The sequence below is a fragment of the Salmo trutta genome, chromosome 3 (assembly GCF_901001165.1).
Source record: "Salmo trutta chromosome 3, fSalTru1.1, whole genome shotgun sequence".
NCBI classification, from domain to species: Eukaryota; Metazoa; Chordata; class Actinopteri; order Salmoniformes; family Salmonidae; genus Salmo; species Salmo trutta.
Genome location: NC_042959.1, coordinates 254321 through 276534, shown reverse-complemented (window position 1 = coordinate 276534; position 22214 = coordinate 254321). Strand labels below are relative to the sequence as shown.

At 45.7% G+C, this 22214-nt stretch overlaps 1 protein-coding gene across 1 annotated transcript in view; it reads right to left on the bottom strand.

Moving 5' to 3' along the window:
* Nucleotides 1–1857: 1857 nt before the first annotated feature.
* gpr174 (G protein-coupled receptor 174) overlaps nt 1858–22214 on the bottom strand; it is a 45278-nt gene continuing 24921 nt past the window's right edge. Inside the window, exons 2-3 of the mRNA XM_029719794.1 lie at nt 10345–10870; nt 1858–4590 (exon numbers count right to left, since the gene is read on the bottom strand). Coding sequence (XP_029575654.1) covers nt 3655–4590; nt 10345–10551 — 1143 coding nt within the window. The 5' untranslated portion in view covers nt 10552–10870 and the 3' untranslated portion in view covers nt 1858–3654. The remainder of the gene's footprint in view (nt 4591–10344; nt 10871–22214) is intronic.

Sequence of the window (22214 nt, the reverse complement as noted above, 5' to 3'; positions counted from 1 at the left end):
GATCTTCCAGAGAACTATCACTTCATCTGGGTTTGTATGTTCCATCTGTAGGTGAGGTGGGTCATTTAAAGAGAAGAAAGAGAAACGGATCGAAAAAAATGTTTTTATTAACCTCAGGCATTTCAGCACGGTCCAAAGTATTTACAGTTAAAGCATGGCTCTTCTTCGAGACTTAACAGTTAGCAAGCTTAATATTCACAGATTCATCTCTCCCCAGATTCAGCTGAACTTCAGTGTCCAGCAGATTTACATTGACATTTCAGTCATTCAGCAGACATTCTTATCCAGAGTAACTTACAGTTAGTGCATTCATCTGAAGATAGCTAGGTGGGACAACCACATATCACAGTCATACTAAGCAGATTATTCCTCAATAATGTAGATATTAGCAAAGTCAGTGTTATTTGGGGGGGGAGTAAAACTTGTGAGTGTTAGTTCACGAAAGGCTATTTTAATTTGGGGGGGGTGTAGGATTATTTAAGGTACTCTTGGAAGAGGTAGGGTTTCAGATGTGCAGGGAAGATGGACAGGGACTCTGCTGTCCTAGTTTCAGGGGGGAAGATGGGCAGGGACTCTGCTATCCTAGCTTCAGGGGGAAGATAGACAGGGACTCTGCTGTCCTAGCTTCAAGAGGAAGATGGGCAACGACTCTGCTGTCCTAGTTTCAGGGGGGAAGATGGACATGGACTCTGCTGTCCTGGCTTCAGGGGGGAAGATGGGCAGGGACTCTGCTGTCCTGGCTTCAGGGGGGAAGATGGGCAGGGACTCTGCTGTCCTAGCTTCAGGGGGGAAGATGGGCAGGGACTCTGCTGTCCTAGCTTCAGGGGGGAAGATGGGCAGGGACTCTGCTGTCCTAGCTTCAGGGGGGAAGATGGGCAGGGACTCTGCTGTCCTAGCTTCAGGGGGAAGCTGGTTCCACCATTGGGGTGCCAGGACAGAGAAGAGCTTTGACTGGGCTGAGCGGGAGTTGCCATAGGGGTGGGAGGGCCAAGAGACCAAAGGTGGAAAAGTGGAGTGCTTGGGTTGGGGTGTAGGGTTTGAGCATAGCCTGAAGGTAAGGAGGGGCAGTTCCTCTTGCTGCTCCGTAGGCAAGTACCATGGTCTTGTAGTGGATGCGAGCTTCAACTGGAAGCCATTGGAGTGTGCGGAGGAGTGGTGTCACATGGGAGAACCTGGCAAGGTTGAACACCAGATGGGCTGCGGCATTCTGGATAAGCCAACAGTGAGTTGCAGTAGTCCAGACTGGAGATGACAAGGGCCTGGATTCATGCCAAGGTTCTTTGCACTCTGGGAGGGAGACATTGTGATGTTGTCAATCATGATGGCGAGGTCTTGGAGCAGCAGGCCTTCTCCGGGAGGAAGAGCAGCTCTGTCTTGTCGAGGTTGAGGTGGCATGCAGAGATGCGTGTTGCCAACTGTGTGTCAGAAGGGGGGGGGTGGGGCTGAGTGACTTGGTCTATAGAGAGAAGAGGAGAGGGCCTAGAACGAGCCCTGGGGACACCAGTAGTGAGAGCACGTGGTGCAGACACAGAACCTCTCCATATCACCTGGTAGGAGTGGCCTGCCAGGTAGGATGCAATTCAATAGTGTGCAGAGCCTGAGACGCCCATCCCTGCGAGGATTGAGAGGAGGATCTGATGGTTCACGATAAGCGGATAGATCTAGGAGGATGAGAACCGAGAGAACTTGGAAGTGTGGAGAGCCTCCGTGACACAGAGGAGAGCAGTCTTGGTTGAGTGACCTGTCATGAAGCCTGACTGGTTAGGGTCAAGAATATTGTTCTGAGAGAAATAGCGAGAGAGTTGGTTAGAGATAGCATGCGTTTTGGAAAGAAAAGAAAGGGATACCGTTCTCTACTTTTTGATGTTCGAGGGGTCAAGTGTTGGTTTCTTGAGGAGGGGAGCAACTCTGCCATTCTGGAGTCAGAGGGGATGCAGCCAGTGGTCAGGGATGAGTTGATGAGGGAAGTGAGGAATGGGGGAAGGTCTCCAGAGATGGTCTGGAGAAGGGAGGAGGGGGTGGGGTTGAGCGGGTAGATTGTCGGGCGGACGGAAATCACTAGTCGCAGGATTTCATCTGGCGAGAAAGAGGTCAAGGCGTAGGGTAGTTCTGGGACCAGTGGACTCAATAGTGAATGAGGAGTGGATGTCGTCAACCTTCTGTTCAAAGTGGTTGACAAAGTCGCTTGCAGAGAGGGAGGAGGGAGGGGGAGGAGGATTAAGGAGAGGAAAATAGTTTCCTTGGGTTAGAGGCAGAATCTTGAATTTAGAGTGGTAGAAAGTGGCTTTAGCAGCAGATACAGAGGAACAGAAGGTAGAGAGGAGGGAGTGAAAGGATGATTTAGTAGTCCTCCATTTTCACTCAGCTGCCTGCAGTCCTGTTCTGTAAGCTCGTAATGAGTCACTTAGCCACGGAGCAGGAAGGGAAACCCGAGCCGGCCGGTGAAAAGGACACAGTGAGAGTCATAGGATGCGGAAAGAGAGGAGAGTAGGGTCGAAGAGGCAGAATATGGAGACAGGAGGGAGAAGGATTTAGCAGGAGAGAGAGAAGATAGGATAGAAGAGGAGAGAGTAGTGGGAGAGAGAGAGAGAGAAGTTTGCGACAGTGCATGACCATCTAGGTAGGGGCTGAGTGGTTATGGTTGGAGGAAAGGGAGGAAGAAAAGGAAATGGCGGTGAGCCATTGTCAAGAAATGAGGTTATCAAGGTGTCAAGCTCATTGAGGAACTCTCTAAGGGAACCTGGTGGGCGATAGATTAAAACAATGTTAAGCTTGAGTTGACAAGTGACAGTGACAGCATGGAATTCAAATGAGGAGATGGACAGGTGAGGGAGAAAGGAGAAAATCTCCCATTATGAGAAATGAGTAGCCCTGTGCCACCACGGTGATGACCAGATGCTCTCGGACTATGAGAGAAAACGTAGTCAGATAAAGACAGGGCAACTGGAATAGCTGTGTTTTCTGGGGTGATCCATGTCTCCATCAGGGTCAAAAAGTCTATCTAGGGACTGACGGGCAGCCTAGGCTGAGATGAACTCAGCGTTTTTGACCACAGACCGGCAGTTCCAAACGCAGTCCAGCAGATGTCCACATTCGGAGTAATAAACTGTCTTTAGTTCACAGTTGAAACTTTCTCCTTGTTCCCTTTGTCCTTGTTTCTCCTCTTCACCCATGACTTGCTGTCCACTGCAGAACAGGACAGTCTTGGGGTTAGAGATCAGGGTTCAGTCTTACAGACTCCAGCGGTATAGGACAATCTTGGGGTTAGAGATCAGGGTTCAGTCTTACAGGCTCCAGCGGTACAGGACAGTCTGGGGTTAGAGATCAGGGTTCAGTCTTACAGACTCCAGCGGTACAGGACAGTCTTGGGGTTAGAGATCAGGGTTCAGTCTTACAGACTCCAGCGGTACAGGACAGTCTTGGGACCAGGGTCAGTGTTAGAGGTCAGGGGTTAGAGGCAGGTCCTCCCCCCCACCACTAGTACAGGACATTCTTGGAGCCAGACTGAAGCTCTCAGGTATCGCTGGCCTGCTGAGGGGTGATAGGTCAGGTTCAGGGGTTAGAGGCAGGTCCTTCCCCCCCACCACCACCACTAGTACAGGACATTCTTGGAGCCAGACTGAAGCTCTCAGGTATCGCTGGCCTGCTGAGGGGTTATAGGTCAGGTTCAGGGGTCAGAGGCAGGTCCTTCCCCCCCCCACCACTAGTACAGGATAGTCTTGGAGCCAGACTGAAGCTCTCCGGTATTTCTGGCCTGCTGAATCTTCTCCTGAACTCATCTGTAGTAAAGTAATACATGAGAGGGTCCAGTCCTGAGTTGAGACTGGCGAGACAGAGGGTGACAGGATGGCAACGCAGCACCATCTCTCTGACCTCACAGCTCCCCAGGGCATCGGCCTTTGCCAGAAAGTCTAGCGGCATGGTGACATGGTATGGGGAAAAGCAGAGCAGGAACACCCCGGCACAGCTTAACACCATCCTCAACGCCCTCTTCTTCTCCCCGTGGTCCTTCACCCCTCCCCCCTCCCCCTCCCCCCTGTGGACTCGCAGGCTGCCGGCTGACAGACAGGCACAGGTCAGAACTAGGATCAGAGGGAGGATGAAGCCAACCAGCTCCGCTCCCACCATCAGAGCCCAGCCGGCCGCAGGGCTGACTTCACGCATGGGGAGCTCCGCAAAACACACCGCCGCCGGGATGGAGGTAGGTGTAGGGGTTGGGGAAGAGGTGGGGGCTGGGGCATATGAGCTAGGACTGGAGGCATAGGGGTTAGGGGTAAGGTCATAGGGGTCAGTGTGAGTGTAGAGGTCAGGGGTCAGGCTGGTGTTTCGGAGCAGAGGGAAAGGCAGACAGCCGAGACAGACCAGCAGCCAGCCAGCGGCACATACACACATGTCCCCTCGTCGTCTGTTGGAACGGTACCTCAGCGGGTGCATGATGAGCTCACAGCGCCGCACACTCACACACACCAGGAAGAATATAGAGGCGTACATGTTGACGTATTTCAGGTAGAAACACAACATGCAGAGAGGCCGGCCGAATGGCCAGGTATGGTTCAGGTAGTAGTAGATACGGAGAGGTAGGGAGAGGACCTGGAGGAGACAGAACATACAGGTCGTTAAATATATATTTATATATATCCAACAGGTATTAAAATGTACAGGTTAGGAGAGGTTAAAACAGGTGAAGTTCAGGTAGATACGGAGAGGAACATACACCCCTATGCCTGATGTCAGTCGCATCTATATAGGGATTGGATGAAGCTCAGTGTCCCTGTTATCATTTCTAAGCCAATATGACACCAATCTCTATGAAAATTTGCTAATCAATTGGAGGTATACAACACACTTACCAGATTTTTTAACAGGGTGGTTATTTCGTTTTAAGATTATTTCTTACGTCTACCAAACTCAAATTCTAGACGTTGATTTAAAACGAGACTATAGCGTCTATAAAGTGACCATTGGATTTCAAAAATGCAAAGTTTTGACTCAATTTGTAGGTGCAATAGTTTTTATTAAATGTATAATTTATCGCTGTCATGTGAACATTTACGTCCATTGAGAAACAACGATGTGCTACATTTTCTTTTGGGACAAAGCTCAGAGTTCTAACAGCGGGTAGGTTGCTCGTTAACAACACAGCTGCTTGCATCAGGCTGCCAGTCAGAAGAAGTTTATGCGAACAAACCTAGGCTACTGTAGATAGCTAGCGAAATGGTGGTATTCAAGCTGAGGTTAATCAATAAATGCATACAGATATTTTGATTGGCTAGGTAGCTGGCTAACATTAGTTTGATTGTACAAAGATAAGCAGCTAGCCTCTGTAGCTAGCTAGCTAACACCAGTCAGCTAACGAACAGGCAAAGAAAGGTAGCTAGCTATATTTGTTTATGGACGGTTTGTTACACATATAACTTCAGAAACTAGGTAGCTAGAGCCAGCTGAAGCTAGCTAACAATAGTTAGCTTACATCCACATGCCAGTCCTACAGTTTTCCACAAAACTTACAGTGAGGGAAAAAAGTATTTGATCCCCTGCTGATTTTGTACGTTTGTCCCCTGACAAAGAAATGATCACTCTATAATTTGAATGGTAGGTTTATTTCAACAGTGAGACACAGAATAACAACAACAAAAATCCAGAAAAACGCATGTCAAAAATGTTATGAATTGATTAGCATTTTAATGAGGGAAATAAGTATTTGACCCCTCTGCAAAACATGACTTAGTACTTCGTGGCAAAACCCTTGTTGGCAATCACAGAGGTCAGATGTTTCTTGTAGTTGGCCACCAGGTTTGCACACATCTCAGGAGGGATTTTGTCCCACTCCTCTTTGCAGATCTTCTCCAAGTCATTAAGGTTTCGAGGCTGACGTTTGGCAACTCGAACCTTCAGCTCCCTCCACAGATTTTCTATGGGATTAAGGTCTGGAGACTGGCTAGGCCACTCCAGTACCTTAATGTGCTTCTTCTTAAGCCACTCTTTTGCTGCCTTGGCTGTGTATTTTGGGTCATTGTCATGCTGGAATACACATCCATGACCCATTTTCAATGCCCTGGCTGAGGGAAGGAGGTTCTCAGCCAAGATTTGACGGTACATGGCCCCGTCCATCGTCCCTTTGATGCGGTGAAGTTGTTCTGTCCCCTTAGCAGAAAAACACCCCCAAAGCATAATGTGTCCACCTCCATGTTTGACGGTGGGGATGGTGTTCTTGGGGTCATAGGCATCATTCCTCCTCCTCCAAACACGGTGAGTTGAGTTGATGCCAAAGAGCTCAATTTTGGTCTGATCTGACCACAACACTTTCACCCAGTTGTCCTCTGAATCATTCAGATGTTCATTGGCAAACTTCAGACGGGCATGTATATGTGCTTTCTTGAGCAGGGGGACCTTGCGAGCGCTGGAGGATTTCAGTCCTTCACGGCGTAGTGTGTTACCAATTGTTTTCTTGGTGACTATGGTCCCAGCTGGCTTGTGATCATTGACAAGATCCTCCCATGTAGTTCTGGGCTGATTCCTCACCGTTCTCATGATCATTGCAACTCCACGAGGTGAGATCTTGCATGGAGCCCCAGGCCGAGGGAGATTGACCGTTCTTTTGTGTTTCTTCCATTTGCGAAAAATCACACCAACTGTTGTCACCTTCTCACCAAGCTGCTTGGCGATGGTCTTGTAGCCCATTCCAGCCATGTGTAGGTCTACAATCTTGTCCCTGACATCCTTGGAGAGCTCTTTGGTCTTGGCCATGGTGGAGAGTTTGGAATCTGATTGATTGATTGCTTCTGTGGACAGGTGTTTTTTATACAGGTAACAAGCTGAGATTAGGAGCACTCCCTTTAAGAGTGTGCTCCTAATCTCAGCTCGTTACCTGTATAAAAGACACCTGGGAGCCAGAAATCTTTCTGATTGAGAGGGGGTCAAATACTTATTTCCCTCATTAAAATGCAAATCAATTCATAACATTTTTGACATGCTTTTTCTGGATTTTTTTTATGTTATTCTGTCTCTCACTGTTCAAATAAACCTATCATTAAAATTATAGACTGATCATTTATTTGTCAGTGGGCAAACGTACAAAATCAGCAGGGGATCAAATACTTTTTCCCCGCACTGTAGCTAGCTAGCTAACGTGCATCAGTTCAAAACCATCACCAAACTTTGGAAAAATTGTCATACTGCTATCTTACTATGCATGCAATGGACTTTCTTAACACTAGCTAGCTATTCCACAGTCCAGGCTACAGTAAGAGCTAGACACATTTCAAGTCAGACAGAACACAACCCAAACTGCAAAAAAAATGTATAATGCTGGCTAACGTTAACAGCGCCTCTGGCCTGTTGTTCAATGACTGCAGGGTGCAAATGCATGCTTGCATGCATCAGAAAAACTCAACAGTTGAATAACCTTAATACATTCCAGTACGCTCTTTTCTTCTTGACATGTGTACTGATCAACAGTGCCAAACTAACAACTCTGCCATGTGTTGGCTATTTTTCAACTCTGCTGTGCACCCTTGTGTGAAGCTAGCCACAATAATTTCCGGTTCGCCTTGAATATAAAAGTCCCCCATTGAAAGTGATTCAAACTGATACAAACACTGGGCCAATTGTACGCTGCCCTATGAGACTCCCAATCACATCCGGATGTGATGCAGCCTGGATTCAAACCAGGTACTGTAGTGACACCTCTTGCACCGAAAGGAAGTGTCTTAGACCGCTGCGCCACTCGGGAGCCCAGTGTCTATAGTCTAGAATAGCCCTACATGGCTATTCTAGACTATAGACTTCTGGATATGTACCCTACATGGCTATTCTAGACCATAGACTGCTGGATATGTACCCTACATGGCTATTCTACACTATAGACTGCTGGATATGTACCCTACATGGCTATTCTAGACTATAGACTGCTGGATATGTACCCTACATGGCTATTCTAGACTATAGACTGCTGGATATCTAATCTACATGGCTATTCTAGACTATAGACTGCTGGATATGTACCCTACATGGCTATTCTAGACTATAGACTGCTGGATATGTAACCTATATGGCCAAGCTAGACCATAGACTGCTGGATATGTACCCTACATGGCCAAGCTAGACCATAGACTGCTGGATATGTACCCTACATGGCTATTCTAGACTATAGACTGCTGGATATCTACCCTACATGGCTATTCTAGACTATAGACTGCTGGATATGTACCCTACATGGCTATTCTAGACTATAGACTGCTGGATATGTACCCTACATGGCTATTCTAGACTATAGACTGCTGGATATGTACCCTACATGGCCAAGGTAGACCATAGACTGCTGGATATCTACCCTATATGGCTATTCTAGGCTATAGACTGCTGGATATGTACCCTACATGGCTATTCTAGACCATAGACTGCTGGATATGTACCCTACATGGCTATTCTAGACTATAGACTGCTGGATATCTACCCTACATGGCTATTCTAGACTATAGACTGCTGGATATGTACCCTACATGGCTATTCTAGACTATAGACTGCTGGATATGTAACCTACATGGCTATTCTAGACTATAGACTGCTGAATATGTACCCTACATGGCTAAGCTAGACCATAGACTTCTGGATATGTATCCTACATGGCTTTTCTAGACCATAGACTGCTGGATATGTACCCTACATGGCTTTTCTAGACCATAGACTGCTGGATATGTACCCTACATGGCCAAGCTAGACCATAGTGGGTCAGTATTTTACATACACTCAATTAGTATTTGGTAGCGTTGCCTTTAAATTGTTTAACTTGGGTCAAACGTTTCGGGTAGCCTTCCACAAGCTTCCCACAATAAGTTGGGTGAATTTTGGCCCATTCCTCCTGACAGAGCTGGTGTAACTGGGTCAGGTTTGTAGGCCTCCTTACTCGAACATGCTTTTTCAGTTCTACCCACAAATGTTCTATATGTTTGAGGTCAGGGCTTTGTGATGGCCACTCCAATACCTTGACTTTTTTGTCCTTAAGCCATTTTGACAAAACTTTTGAAGTATGCTTGGGGCATTGTCCATTTGGAAGAACCATTTGCAACCAAGCTTTAACTTCCCGACTGATGTCTTCAGATGTTGCCTCAATATATCCACATAATTTTCCCCCCTCATGATGCCATCTATTTTGTGAAGTGCACCAGTCCCTCCTGCAGCAAAGCACCCCCACAACATGATGCTGCCACCCCCGTGCTTCACGTTTGGGATGGTGTTCTTCGGCTTGCAAGCCTCTTCCTTTTTCCTCCAAACATAACGATGGTCATTATGGCCAAACACTTCTATTTTTGTTTCATCAGACCAGAGGACATTTCTCCAAAAAGTATGATCTTTGCCCCCATGTGCAGTTGCAAATCGAAGTCTGGCTTTTTTATGGCTGTTTTGGAGCAGTGGCTTCTTCCTTGCTGAGCGGCCTTTCAGGTTATGTCGATATAGGACTCGTTTTACTGTGGATACAGATGCTTTTGTACCTGTTTCCTCCAGCATCTTCAAGGTCCTTTGCTGTTGTTCTGGGATTGATTTGCACTTTTCGCACCAAAGTACGTTCATCTCTAGGAGACAGAATGCGTCTCCTTCCTGAGCGGTATGACGGATGAGTGGTCCCATGGTGTTTATACTTGCGTACTATTGTTTGTACAGATGAGCGTGGTACCTTCAGGTGTTTGGAAATTGCTACCAAGGATGAACCAGACTTGTGGAGGTCTACCATTTTTTATCTGAGGTCTTGGCTGATTTCTTTGGATTTTCCCATAATGTCAAGTAAAGAGTTGTACGAGATCTTCAGTTTCTTGGCAATTTCTCGCATGGAATAGCCTTCATTTCTCAGAACAAGAATAGACTGACGAGTTTCAGAAGAAAGTTCTTTGTTACTGGCCATTTTGAGCCTGTAATCGAACCCACAAATGCTGACGCTCCAGATACTCAACTAATCTAAAGAAGGCCAGTTTTATTGCTTCTTTAATCAGGACAACAGTTTTCAGCTGTGCTAACATAATTGAAAAAGGGTTTTCTAATGATCAATTAGCCTTTTAAAATGATGAACTTGGATTAGCTAACACAACGTGCCATTGGAACACAGGAGGGATGGTTGCTGATAATGGGCCTCTGTACGCCTATGTAGATATTCCATAAAAAAATCTGCTGTTTCCAGCTACAATAGTAATTTACAACATTAACAATGTCTACACTGTATTTCCGATCAAGTTGATGTTATTTTAATGGACAAAAAAATGTCCTTTTCTTTCAAAGACAAGGACATTTCTAAGTGACCCCAAACGTTTCAATGGTAGTGTATATATGATGATGTCTATATCCTAAAGTTACCTGCATGAGATCAGCTACAGCCAGGTTCATCATGAACACCACTCCTCTCTTGGTCTCCCTGACGTATGCCTGGAACACCCAAAGAGCCAGGACATTACCCAGAAGGCCCGGGGCCAAGATGACGCTGTAGACAACTGCGTAAACATGATGTTGGTAGCGCCGCAGGTCGTCAACGCTACTACCACAGCTTTGATTGGACAGGCTCATCTTAACCCTGCCCACCAGGAACCGCCACTGGTCAGGATATGTGTTAGTCACCTGGCTGGCCAATGGTGAGGCTTGTTCAGAGCAGAGGAGGTCTCAGTGTGGTCAGGCTTCTGAGTGCAGGTATATTTATATGTCCAGGAGTATTCAGGTCTGTGCGTCCATTCAAGTCTGCCCAGGTGTGTCCACAATGTTCTTCATGGCTGTAGGTATATAGTCTGACCATCTCAGATCACCCTGAGCAGCACTAACAAACCAAATGCAGGGTCAGTCCGTGTGTGACTGTCCTCTTCTCTCATTCCAAGTCTCAGTATTAGGGCCCCTGTAAGACAGACAGTAAAGTAAAGGTAGTCAGTAGTTGTCTGGGTCCCTGGCTAGTAACCAACTAGCACAGAGAAATACAATGTTATATCTAAGTGTTTTCAGAGGAAAATATCAGAAGAGAATGCAAGCGCTATGAGACAACTTCACACAGCCAAACCTCACAGCAAGTACAGTAGGGCAGTGTTTGTCCCCACCTCACAACAAGTACAGCAGGACAGTGTTTGTCCCCACCTCACATCAAGTACAGCAGGACAGTGTTTGTCCCCACCTCACAACAAGTACAGCAGGACAGTGTTTGTCGCCACCTCACAACAAGTACAGCAGGACAGTGTTTGTCGCCACCTCACAACAAGTACAGCAGGACAGTGTTTGTCGCCACCTCACAACAAGTACAGCAGGACAGTGTTTGTCCCCACCTCACAACAAGTACAGCAGGACAGTGTTTGTCCCCAAATCACCACAAGTACAGTAGGACAGTGTTTGTCCCCACCTCACAACAAGTACAGTAGGACAGTGTTTGTCCCCACCTCACAACAAGTACAGTAGGACAGTGTTTGTCCCCACCTCACAACAAGTAGAGCAGGACAGTGTTTGTCCCCAAATCACCACACATACAGCAGGACAGTGTTTGTCCCTAAATCACCACAAATACAGTAGGACAGTGTTTGTCCCCACCTCACCACAAATACAGTAGGACAGTGTTTGTCCCCACCTCACAACAAGTAGAGTAGGACAGTGTTTGTCCCCAAATCACCACAAGTACAGTAGGACAGTGTTTCTCTCCACCTCACAACAAGTACAGTAGGGCAGTGTTTGTCCCCACCTCACAACAAGTACAGTAGGACAGTGTTTGTCCCCACCTCACATCAAGTACAGCAGGACAGTGTTTGTCCCCACCTCACAACAAGTACAGCAGGACAGTGTTTGTCCCCACCTCACAACAAGTACAGTAGGACAGTGTTTGTCCCTAAATCACCACAAATACAGTAGGACAGTGCTTGTCCCCACCTCACAACAAGTAGAGTAGGACAGTGCTTGTCCCCAATCTCACAACCTTAACCTATCTCTAACCTAACCCTAACCTAATGCTAACCTATCCCTAACCTAACCCTAACCTAACCTTAACCTAACCCTAACCCTGTCCTGTCAAAGGTAATAACAGGTGTCTCCTGGAACACACATGCATGTACACTCACACACTTCAAACAAGGCTGCTGCAGTCAAATGTTCCACCCCACAGGGTAGTTCTCTGTGCTGCAACAGATAATGTATTGTCTGTGGAACGTATGTAGTAAGGTGTGAAACTGCAGTGATGAGCTACAATAGAATAATAATTAATGCCATTTAGTAGACGGTTTTATCCAGTGACTTACAGTCACGCATGAATACATTTTACGTGTGGGTAGTCTCGGGAATCTAACCCACTATTCTGGTGTTGCACGCTCCATGCTCTACCACCTGATTTACAGAGGACGATGCTTCAACAACTGATCTACAGAGGACCATGCTCTCCAAACTGAACTACAGAGAACCATGCTCTACCAACTGAACTACAGAGGACCATGCTCTCCAAACTGAACTACAGAGGACCATGCTCTACCAACTGAACTACAGAGGACCATGCTCTACTAACTGAACTACAGAGAACCATGCTCTACCAACTGAACTACAGAGGACCATGCTCTACTAACTGAACTACAGAGGACCATGCTCTACCAACTGAACTACAGAGGACCATGCTCTACTAACTGAACTACAGAGGACCATGCTCTACCAACTGAACTACAGAGGACCATGCTCTACTAATTGAACTACAGAGGACCATGCTCTACCAACTGAACTACAGAGGACCATGCTCTACCAACTGAACTACAGAGGACCATGCTCTACTAACTGAACTACAGAGCACCATGCTCTACCAACTGAACTACAGAGGACCATGCTCTCCAAACTGAACTACAGAGGACCATGCTCTACTAACTGATCTACAGAGGACCATGCTCTACCAACTGAACTACAGAGGACCATGCTCTACTAACTGAACTACTGAGGACCATGCTCTACCAACTGAACTACAGAGGACCATGCTCTACCAACTGAACTACAGAGGACCATGCTCTACCAACTGAACTACAGAGGACCATGTTCTACTAACTGAACTACAGAGGACCATGCTCTACCAACTGAACTACAGAGGACCATGCTCTCCAAACTGAACTACAGAGGACCATGCTCTACCAACTGAACTACAGAGGACCATGCTCTACCAACTGAACTACAGAGGACCATGCTCTACCAACTGAACTACAGAGGACCATGCTCTCCAAACTGAACTACAGAGGACCATGCTCTACCAACTGAACTACATAGGAACATGTCCTACTATCTGAACTACAGAGGACCACAGAAAATACACTGAGTACACAGTCGTGGCAAAACGTTTTGAGAATGACAAATATTAATCATCACAATGTCTGCTTTCTCAGTTTGTATGATGGCAATTTGTATATACTCCAGAATGTTATGAAGAGTGATTGGATGAGTTGCAAAGTCCCTCTTTGCCATGCAAATGAACTGAATCCCCCCAAAACATTTCCACTACATTTCAGCCCTGCCACAAAAGGACCAGCTGACATCATGTCAGTGATTCTCTCGTTAACACAGGTGTGAGTGTTGACGAGGACAAGGCTGGAGATCACTCTGTCATGCTGATTGAGTTCGAATAACAGACTGGAAGCTTCAAAAGGAGGGTGATGCTTTGAATCATTGATCTTCCTCTGTCAACCATTGTTACCTGCAAGGAAACACGTGCCGTCATCATTGCTTTGCACAAAAAGGGCTTGACAGGCAAGGATATTGCTGCCAGTAAGATTGCACCTAAATCAACCATTTATCGGATCATCAAGAACTTCAAGGAGAGCGGTTCAATTGTTGTGAAGAAGGCTTCAGGGCACCCAAGAAAGTCCAGCAAGCGCCAGGACTGTCTCCTAAAGTTGATTCAGCTGTGGGATCAGTTCACCACCAGTACAGAGCTTGCTCAGGAATGGCAGCAGGCAGGTGTGATTGCATCTGCACGCACAGTGAGGCGAAGACTTTTGGAGGATGGCTGCTGTCAAGAAGGGCAGCAAAGAAGCTACTTCTCTTCAGGAAAAACATCAGGGACAGACAGATGTTCTGCAAAAGGTACAGGGATTGGACTGCTGAGGACTGGCGTAAAGTCATTTTCTCTGATGAATCCCCTTTCCGATTGTTTGGGGCATCCTGACAAAAGCTTGTCCGGAGAAGACAAGGTGAGCGCTACCATCAGGCCTGTGTCATGCCAACAGTAAAGCATCCTGAGACCATTCATGTGTGGGGTTGCTTCTCAGCCAAGGGAGTGTGCTCACTCACAATTTTCCTAAGAACACAGCCATGAATAAAGAATGGTACCAACACATCCTCTGAGAGCAACTTCTCTCAACCATCCAGGAACAGTTTGGTGACGAACAATGCCTTTTCCAGCATGATGGAGCACCTTGCCATAAGGCAAAAGTGATAACTAAGTGGCTCAGGGAACAAAACATCAATATTTTGGGTCCATGGCCAGGAAACTCCCCAGACCTTAATTCCATTGAGAACTTGTTGTCAATCCTCAGGAGGCGGGTGGACAAACAAAAACCCACAAATTCTGACAAACTCCAAGCATTGATTATGCAAGAATGGGCTGCCATCAGTATGTGGTCTTGAAAAAGAAGGGTCAACACTGCAAATATTGACTCTTTGCGTCAACTTCATGTAATTGTCAATAAAAGCCTTTGACACTAATGAAATGCTTGTAATTATACTTCAGTATTCCATAGTAACATCTGACAAAAATATCTAAAGACACTGAAGCAGCAAACTTTGTGGAAATTAATATTTGTGTCATTCTCAAAACTTTTGGCCACGACTGTACAAGCATCATGAACATGACAGATTGACCAGGTGAAAGCTGTTATCCCTTATTGATGTCACTTGTTAAATCCACTTAAAATCAGTGTAGATTAAGGGGAGGAGACAGGTTAAAACCTCTTTGGGATACGGGGCAGCATTTTCACGGCCAGATAATAAACGTACCCGATTTAATCTGGTTACTACTCCTGCCCAGTAGATTTGGATAGAAAACACTCTACAGTTTCTAAAACTGTTTGAATGGTGTCTGTGAGTATAACAGAACTCATATGGCAGGCCAAAACCTGAGAAGATTCCATACAGGTAGTGCCCTGTCTGACAATTTGTTGTCCTTCTGTAGCATCTCTATCGAAAATACAGCATCTGTGCTGTAACGTGACATTTTCTAAGGCTTCCATTGGCTCTCAGAAGGCGCCAGAAAGTGGAATGGGGTGTCTGCAGTCTCTGGGCGAAGTACAGCAGGAGAATTTGTGAGTGGTCAGCCTGGGAAGAGTGACACTGGAGATGCGCGTCCACGAGACTACTCCATTTTTTTCTTTCAGCCTTTGAATGAATACAACGTTGCCCAGTTGGAATATTATCGTTATTTTACGAGAAAAATTGCATAAAAATTGATTTTAAACAGCGTTTGACATGCTTCTAAGTACGGTAATGGAATATTTTGAATTTTTATGTCACGAAATGCGCTCGCGCGTCACCCTTCGGATTGTGACCTGAACGCACAAACAAAACGAAGCTATTTGAATATAACTATGGATTATTTGGAACCAAAACAACATTTGTTGTTGAAGTAGAAGCCCTGGGAGTGCATTCTGATGAATAACAGCAAAGGTAATCAAATTTTTCTTATAGTAAATCTGAGTTTGGTGAGGGCCAAACTTGGTGGGTGTCAAAATAGCTAGCCATGATGGTCGGGCTATGTACTCAGAATATTGCAAAATGTGCTTTCGCCGAAAAGCTATTTTAAAATCTGACACAGCGATTGCATAAAGGAGTTCTATATCTATAATTCTTAAAATAATTGTTATGTTTTTTTGTGAACGTTTATCATGAGTCATTTAGTAAGTTCACCGTGTAACGGCTGTCGTCGGAAGAAGACCAAGGTGCAGCGGAGTTAGTGTTCATAATTTAATTCAGAAAGAACACTATATAACTACAAAACAAGAAACAACAAACAGCTAAACAGTCCTGACAGCTAACACACTGAACAGAAACAATTACCCACAAAACCCCAACGGAAAAACATGCACTTATGTGTGACTCCCAATCAACAGCAACGAACATCAGCTGTGCCTGATTTGGGAGTCACACACGGCCCAAAACAAAGAAATACAAACACATAGACACAGAACATAGAACGCCCACCCAATGTAACACCCTGGCCTAACCAAAATAAAGAACAAAAAACCCCTCTCTATGGCCAAGGCGTTACACACCGGAAGTTTGCGGTGGGTATGCTAGTTCTGAACATCACATGCTAATGTAAAAAGTTGGTTTCTGATATAAATATGAACTTGATTGAACAAAACATGCATTGTATAACATAATGTCCTAGGAATGTCATCTGATGAAGATCATCAAAGGTTAGTGTTGCATTTAGCTGTGGTTTTGGTTTTTGTGACATTTATGCTTGCTTTGAAAATGGCTGTGTGATTATTTTTGGCAGGGTACTCTCCTGACAAAATCTAATGTTTTGCTTTTGCTGTAAAGCCTTTTTGAAATCGGACAGTGTGGTTAGATTAACGAGAGTCTTGTCTTTAAAATGGTGTAAAATAGTCATATGTTTGAGAAATTGAAGTTATAGCATTTTTGAGGTGTTTGTATTTCGCGCCACGCTCTACCATTGGATATTGGTGAGGCGTTCCGCTAGCGGAACTTCTGTCCCTAAAAGGTTTTAAAATAATGATTTTTAAGCCTTGAGACATTCAGAGGCTGAATCGGCAAGATGAAAGTGCCTTTGAACGGAGTATGGTAGTAAGTGCTGCAACGCTACTGGGTTTTTCACAGTCAACAGTTTCCCATTTGTATCAAGAATGGTCCAACACCCAAAGGACATCCAGCCAACTTGACAACTGTGGGAAGCATTGGCGTCAACATGGGCCAGCATCCCTGTGGAACGCTTTCCACACCTTGTAGAGTCCGTGCCCCAACGATTTGAGGCTGTTCTGAGGGCAAACTCAATATTAGGAAAGTGTTCTTAATGTTTGGTACACTCAGTGTATGGTTGGTTAGTTTTCTGTAACAAGGCAGAGCTGAGAGGTTCAACAGGCAACAGACTGACTGACTTGTCTTAAGTATAAAAATACATATTTATATTTTTATACTCTGCAGGTCATTTAGAAGGGAGATCCACTGGAGATTCATCATCAGGCTTTACACATGTTCTAGGTAGTGTGGCAACCCGGGGGCCAGCAGGGAGCTACCAAGGCAGGAGCTGGACCTTGGTCTGCTCCAGAGGGCTAGAGAGGCCAAGGTGAGTTAACACCATGGCAGCTCTACAGGGCTAGAGAGGCCAAGGTGAGTCAGCCCCATGGACAGCTCTACAGGGCTAGAGGCCAAGGTGAGTCAGCCCCATGGACGGCTCTACAGGGCTAGAGAGGCCAAGGTGAGTCAGCCCCATGGACAGCTCTACAGGGCTAGAGAGGCCAAGGTGAGTCAGCCCCATGGACAGCTCTACAGGGCTAGAGAGGCCAAGGTGAGTTAACCTGTTGGGGCTAGGGGGCAGTATTTACACGGCTGGATAAAAAACGTACCCGATTTAATCTGGTTACTAATCCTACCCAGTAACTAGAATATGCATATGTGACAGGTTAAAGGAAATACTCATAGCCTGTTATACATTAAAAAGTATTAGTAAGTTCATAGAATGTGAGGATCTTAAAACATCTAAGGTTAAAAAGATCATGCATTCTGTATTAGTTGATAGAGATGGATAACATTCATATAATTGTGTTAAAGTTAAAATCCATCAAGTGTACAAAAGGTAAGAATTGTAAAAGGAATGTGTAAACGTTATATTGATTATTTTATTTTGTGGTGCCTAATTGAAGGGGAAAAGTGTTAATCTGTGATCTACTAAATTCTCTTTAATCCATGAGTCTGAGATCGATTGCTCTGGTCTCCACCCAAGTTCGCGGGGAAATCGCGGTCTTTTCCTCATTACAGTAAAAGTTCTCGTTGAGGAAACAATACCGTATCACTCTCGTGATTATTTCTCCCCTTTTTCAGGTATGTTCTTGATGATAAAACAGAGTCATTTAAATGTAATAACTCGCTAACATGTCAAGAGTGTTTAAGGTGTGTCTTAGTAACATCTTGAGAAAGTTAGTTACGTTTGCAGAGTAATATGAGCCCTGCTCGGTTGCAGCTAAGGCTAGCTTCGTACTGAGAGTAGCTGCCATTTTATGTCGATCGTGAATGAACATGTGAATGAACATGTGCGTTGCTAATAAGATATGTTGCGGTGTTATTTGTGTAAGGGTTTTTCAAACACTTTATTGACTGTTGATAAATTGAGTTATGGTTTACTGAGTTAAAACGTTGTGCTTGACAGTTATATTGAAATGAGTGTATGTTTCAGTGAATTAGTGTATACTGTTGTGACTTGAATAAGCCTTGTACCCTACAACACTAGCTCTTTCCTGTAGATCTGTTGTTTTGTAAAATGTGTTACTTGTGTAAAATGTGTTACTTTGGTAAAATGATTACAGTAAAAGTTCTCGTTGAGGAAACAATACCGTATCACTCTCGTGATTATTTCTCCCCTTTTTCAGGGGCGTAACATTTTTGGAGGCTCCGCTGAGATTGCTGCTCAGATGTCCAGTTTCCACATCCTGGTCGCTGAATTCCGAGCCAGCTAAATCTCCACATAACAACTCAGGCAGGCTGCAGTGAGGAAAGTGTTGCTGTTCGAGGAGAGCTGGAAGTTGGTGGTTAAGTACGTGTCAACTGAGGCCATTGATCGACCATCAGAGACAGTAAGGACCATCTAATTCAGAGTCAACTCCTGCACAGTAAAAGTTCCTCCTGTTCTGTCAACATGACGACCGCCTTGGAAGAACTACAGGAAGAGGTAGTAGGAGAATTGCACACCCTGACTAAAGACAAGTTACTAGAGATATGTGATTTCCTTGACATTTCAGGCGAACAGAGAAGAGATGTTCAAGACAAATCCCGCATATCATAGATGACTCACATTATGAGGTTCCTTGAAAGAGAGGAAGCTGCAGAGTTAGAAGATGGCGGCATATCGGAATTGTTGCTACTTAAAGACAAAATGACAGAGATGATCAGTGGTTTAGATAACAAAACAGGGCAAACTGACCATGATATTGAAACAGCCGGAACACATCACAGAATAGAGGAACTGAGAACTGCAACCCCACAACAAGGGGTGGGAACTGAGCAGATTACTGCAGCCAAAGCCAGTGATTCTCTGCGTCAGCCCCAACCCCATGCTAATCTTCAGGTGAGCGTGCCTCTCTCACCCAGTGCACAGCCCAACTCATATTGGCGCAAAGAGTTTAAAATTTCTGGTCAGATAGGTGAACCGGGCCAGAAAGATAAACTGATTTTTTCCAGCCTTGCCCATCAGATCGAGAATGGACTTAACAGAGGCTATCCTGAGGTAGAAATAGTAGACGCAGTAGTCAGGGCTATTTCTCCAGGCTCACAGCTACGCAGCTACTTGGAAGGTAAACCCCAGCTAACTCTTACCACACTTAGATGTATCCTGCGTTCCCACTTCCAAGAGAAGAGTGCAACAGAGCTTTACAAACAGCTAGCTTCAGAAGCACAGCATAGCAAGGAGACCCCTCAAAGCTTCCTGATGCGCGTCTTAGATTTGAGGCAGAAAGTACTGTTTGCATCCCAGGAGTCAGAATCAGGGCTTAAGTATGACCCTGCTCTAGTCCAGCGCATGTGTTTACACACAGTCCTTACAGGTCTCCAGAGTGACAGTATCAGGATAGACATGCAGCCTCTCCTGCTAGATAGCGAAACATCAGATGAGGTTTTGCTAGAGAAGCTTAACATTGCTTGTGCTAATGAGATAGAAAGACGAAACAAAAAGCGGTTTAATGCCCCACAGCCTGTTACAACTGTAAGTGTAGTCCAGTTAGAAGATACGCCAACTGCAAAGTGTCCTGTGAAGGAAGCCAAAGCTAAGATACCCGCAGAACTGTTAACAGAGTTAGCTGAACTTAAGACAGGTGTAGCTTCTCTAAAAGGTCTCAGTGCAGAGATTGCTCAGATTAAGGAGACATTACGGCAGCCTATGTTTCAGTCACCGCCTTGTGTCTATGCCCCACCTCCAGTTAGGAGGCCAGATAGGGACCCCCAGCCACCTGTTTCCCAGCAGCAGTATTACAGCAACTACAGTCAGCCCCAAGCACCTGACCCTGCGCAGCAGCAATATGCACCTAACCTGTATACCAACCGCTCTGCTCAAGCTCCAAGGAGGTGTTTTGTCTGCCAGCAGGCCAGAACAGATGCACGCTGCACACACTGCTTCCGATGTGGGAGTGGAGAACATTTCCAAGCTGGATGTAAAATCCGGGGAGTCCGACCATCAAGAGAGGCCCCTTTAAACGGGGAAGGGTTACCGCTGAGGGACGAGTGTTAACCGTAGCTACCAAAAAGTCCCAGAAATGTGCAAATTGTGCCAGAGAAGATTCATTTGAGAACCTGAAACAATGTTCATCATGTAAAGAGACACTGTACTGTTCCAAAGTATGTCAAAACCAACATTGGACTAAACATAGGGAAAAATGCACTCACCTGAAAATTGACTCTACCAGGGAAAGGTTTTCCTGCACAGAGGAAAATGCCCACTCTTTACCATCCCTAGCTCAAGGTTGCCACCCCCGTAAGGTCACCTCGCTAGTCGGCAGACAGTGCCTTATTGAGTGTCACCTGAATCGCCACCACCTCCAAGCTCTATGGGACACAGGCTCTCAGGTATCGGTCATCGATGAACGATGGAAAGAGAAATCTCTCCCAAACGCAAGGCTGAGAGATGTTTCAGAAGTCCTGGACTCACCTGATGGTCTAAGGTTGACTGCAGCAAATGGGACTGAAATGCCGTACCTGGGATGGATTGAAACAACTTTTCGGCTAGCCTCTGAAACTGACCAAACAAAGGAACTGATCATCCCAGTGCTGGTAATGAAAGGCTGTCACCTATCGCATCCCATCATAGGTTTCAATGTTATCGAGCACATCCTGACAATGACTGAAAAGACTAAACGATACAGTGCAGTAAAAACAGCTTTCCCAAGCCTCAAAAGAAACAAGGTGAGAGCTTTTATACAGGCTGTTAGCGCAGAACAGACAGATGAATATGCAGTGAAAACCAAGAAAGAGAAGGTTGCTGTACCAAAACACAGTAGCATCCAGATTGAGTGCCGTGTAGCTTCCCAGCCTTTCAAAGAGGACATGACAATGCTTTTCCAGCCAGACCTGAACCCGCAGTGGCCAGACGACCTTGAGTTCTTTGACACACTAGTCAGAGTCAGGAAAGGTGTTTTTCCAGTTGTCATGCTTGATGTCTCTAACCCCACTGACCACGACATTGCCCTGCTAGGACGCACAATAATCGGTACAGTACAAACCATTATGACTGTGTTACCTGCCCAAGTCTTTGAAAAAACTGTCACCCCAGCCACAGTGAATCACACCAGTGTACAAACCCCATGTACTGCTACTGAACAGTGGGATCCACCAGTAGGTTTAAATCACCTCACCGAAGAGCAGAGAGAAGTTGTTAGGCAAATGCTTAGAGAAGAGTGCCACTCCTTTTCCAGATCAGACAATGACATTGGCTGTATTGAACGATTGAAAATGACTATTTCTCTAAAGGACTCTGAACCAGTCAAGCGCACATACATGTCAGTGCCCAGGCCACTGTATCAGGAGATGAAGGGTTACCTTTATGACCTCATAGCCCAGGGCTGGGTTAGGAAGTCAAACTCTTCATATTCTTCACCTGTCGTGTGCGTTCGGAAGAAGGACGGGACCCTCCGGTTGTGTATAGATTACAGAGACCTGAACAGAAAGACACATCCCGACCGCCAGCCTATCCCTCGGGTCCAAGACATCATGGACAGTTTAGGTGGTAATTCCTGGTTCTCCCTCTTAGACCAGGGAAAAGCGTATCACCAGGGGTTCATCTCTGAAGAAAGCAGACCACTGACAGCATTTGTGACCCCATGGGGACTCTATGAGTGGATACGTATGCCATTCGGCCTCATGAACGCTCCAGCAGCTTTTCAGCGGTGTATGGAGGAGTGTTTGGAAGGGCTCCGGGATAACATCTGCATTCCTTATCTGGACGACACGCTAGTTTTCAGTAAAACCTTCGACAGCCATGTGAATGATGTGCGAAAAGTTTTGCAGCGTCTCAGAGAGTATGG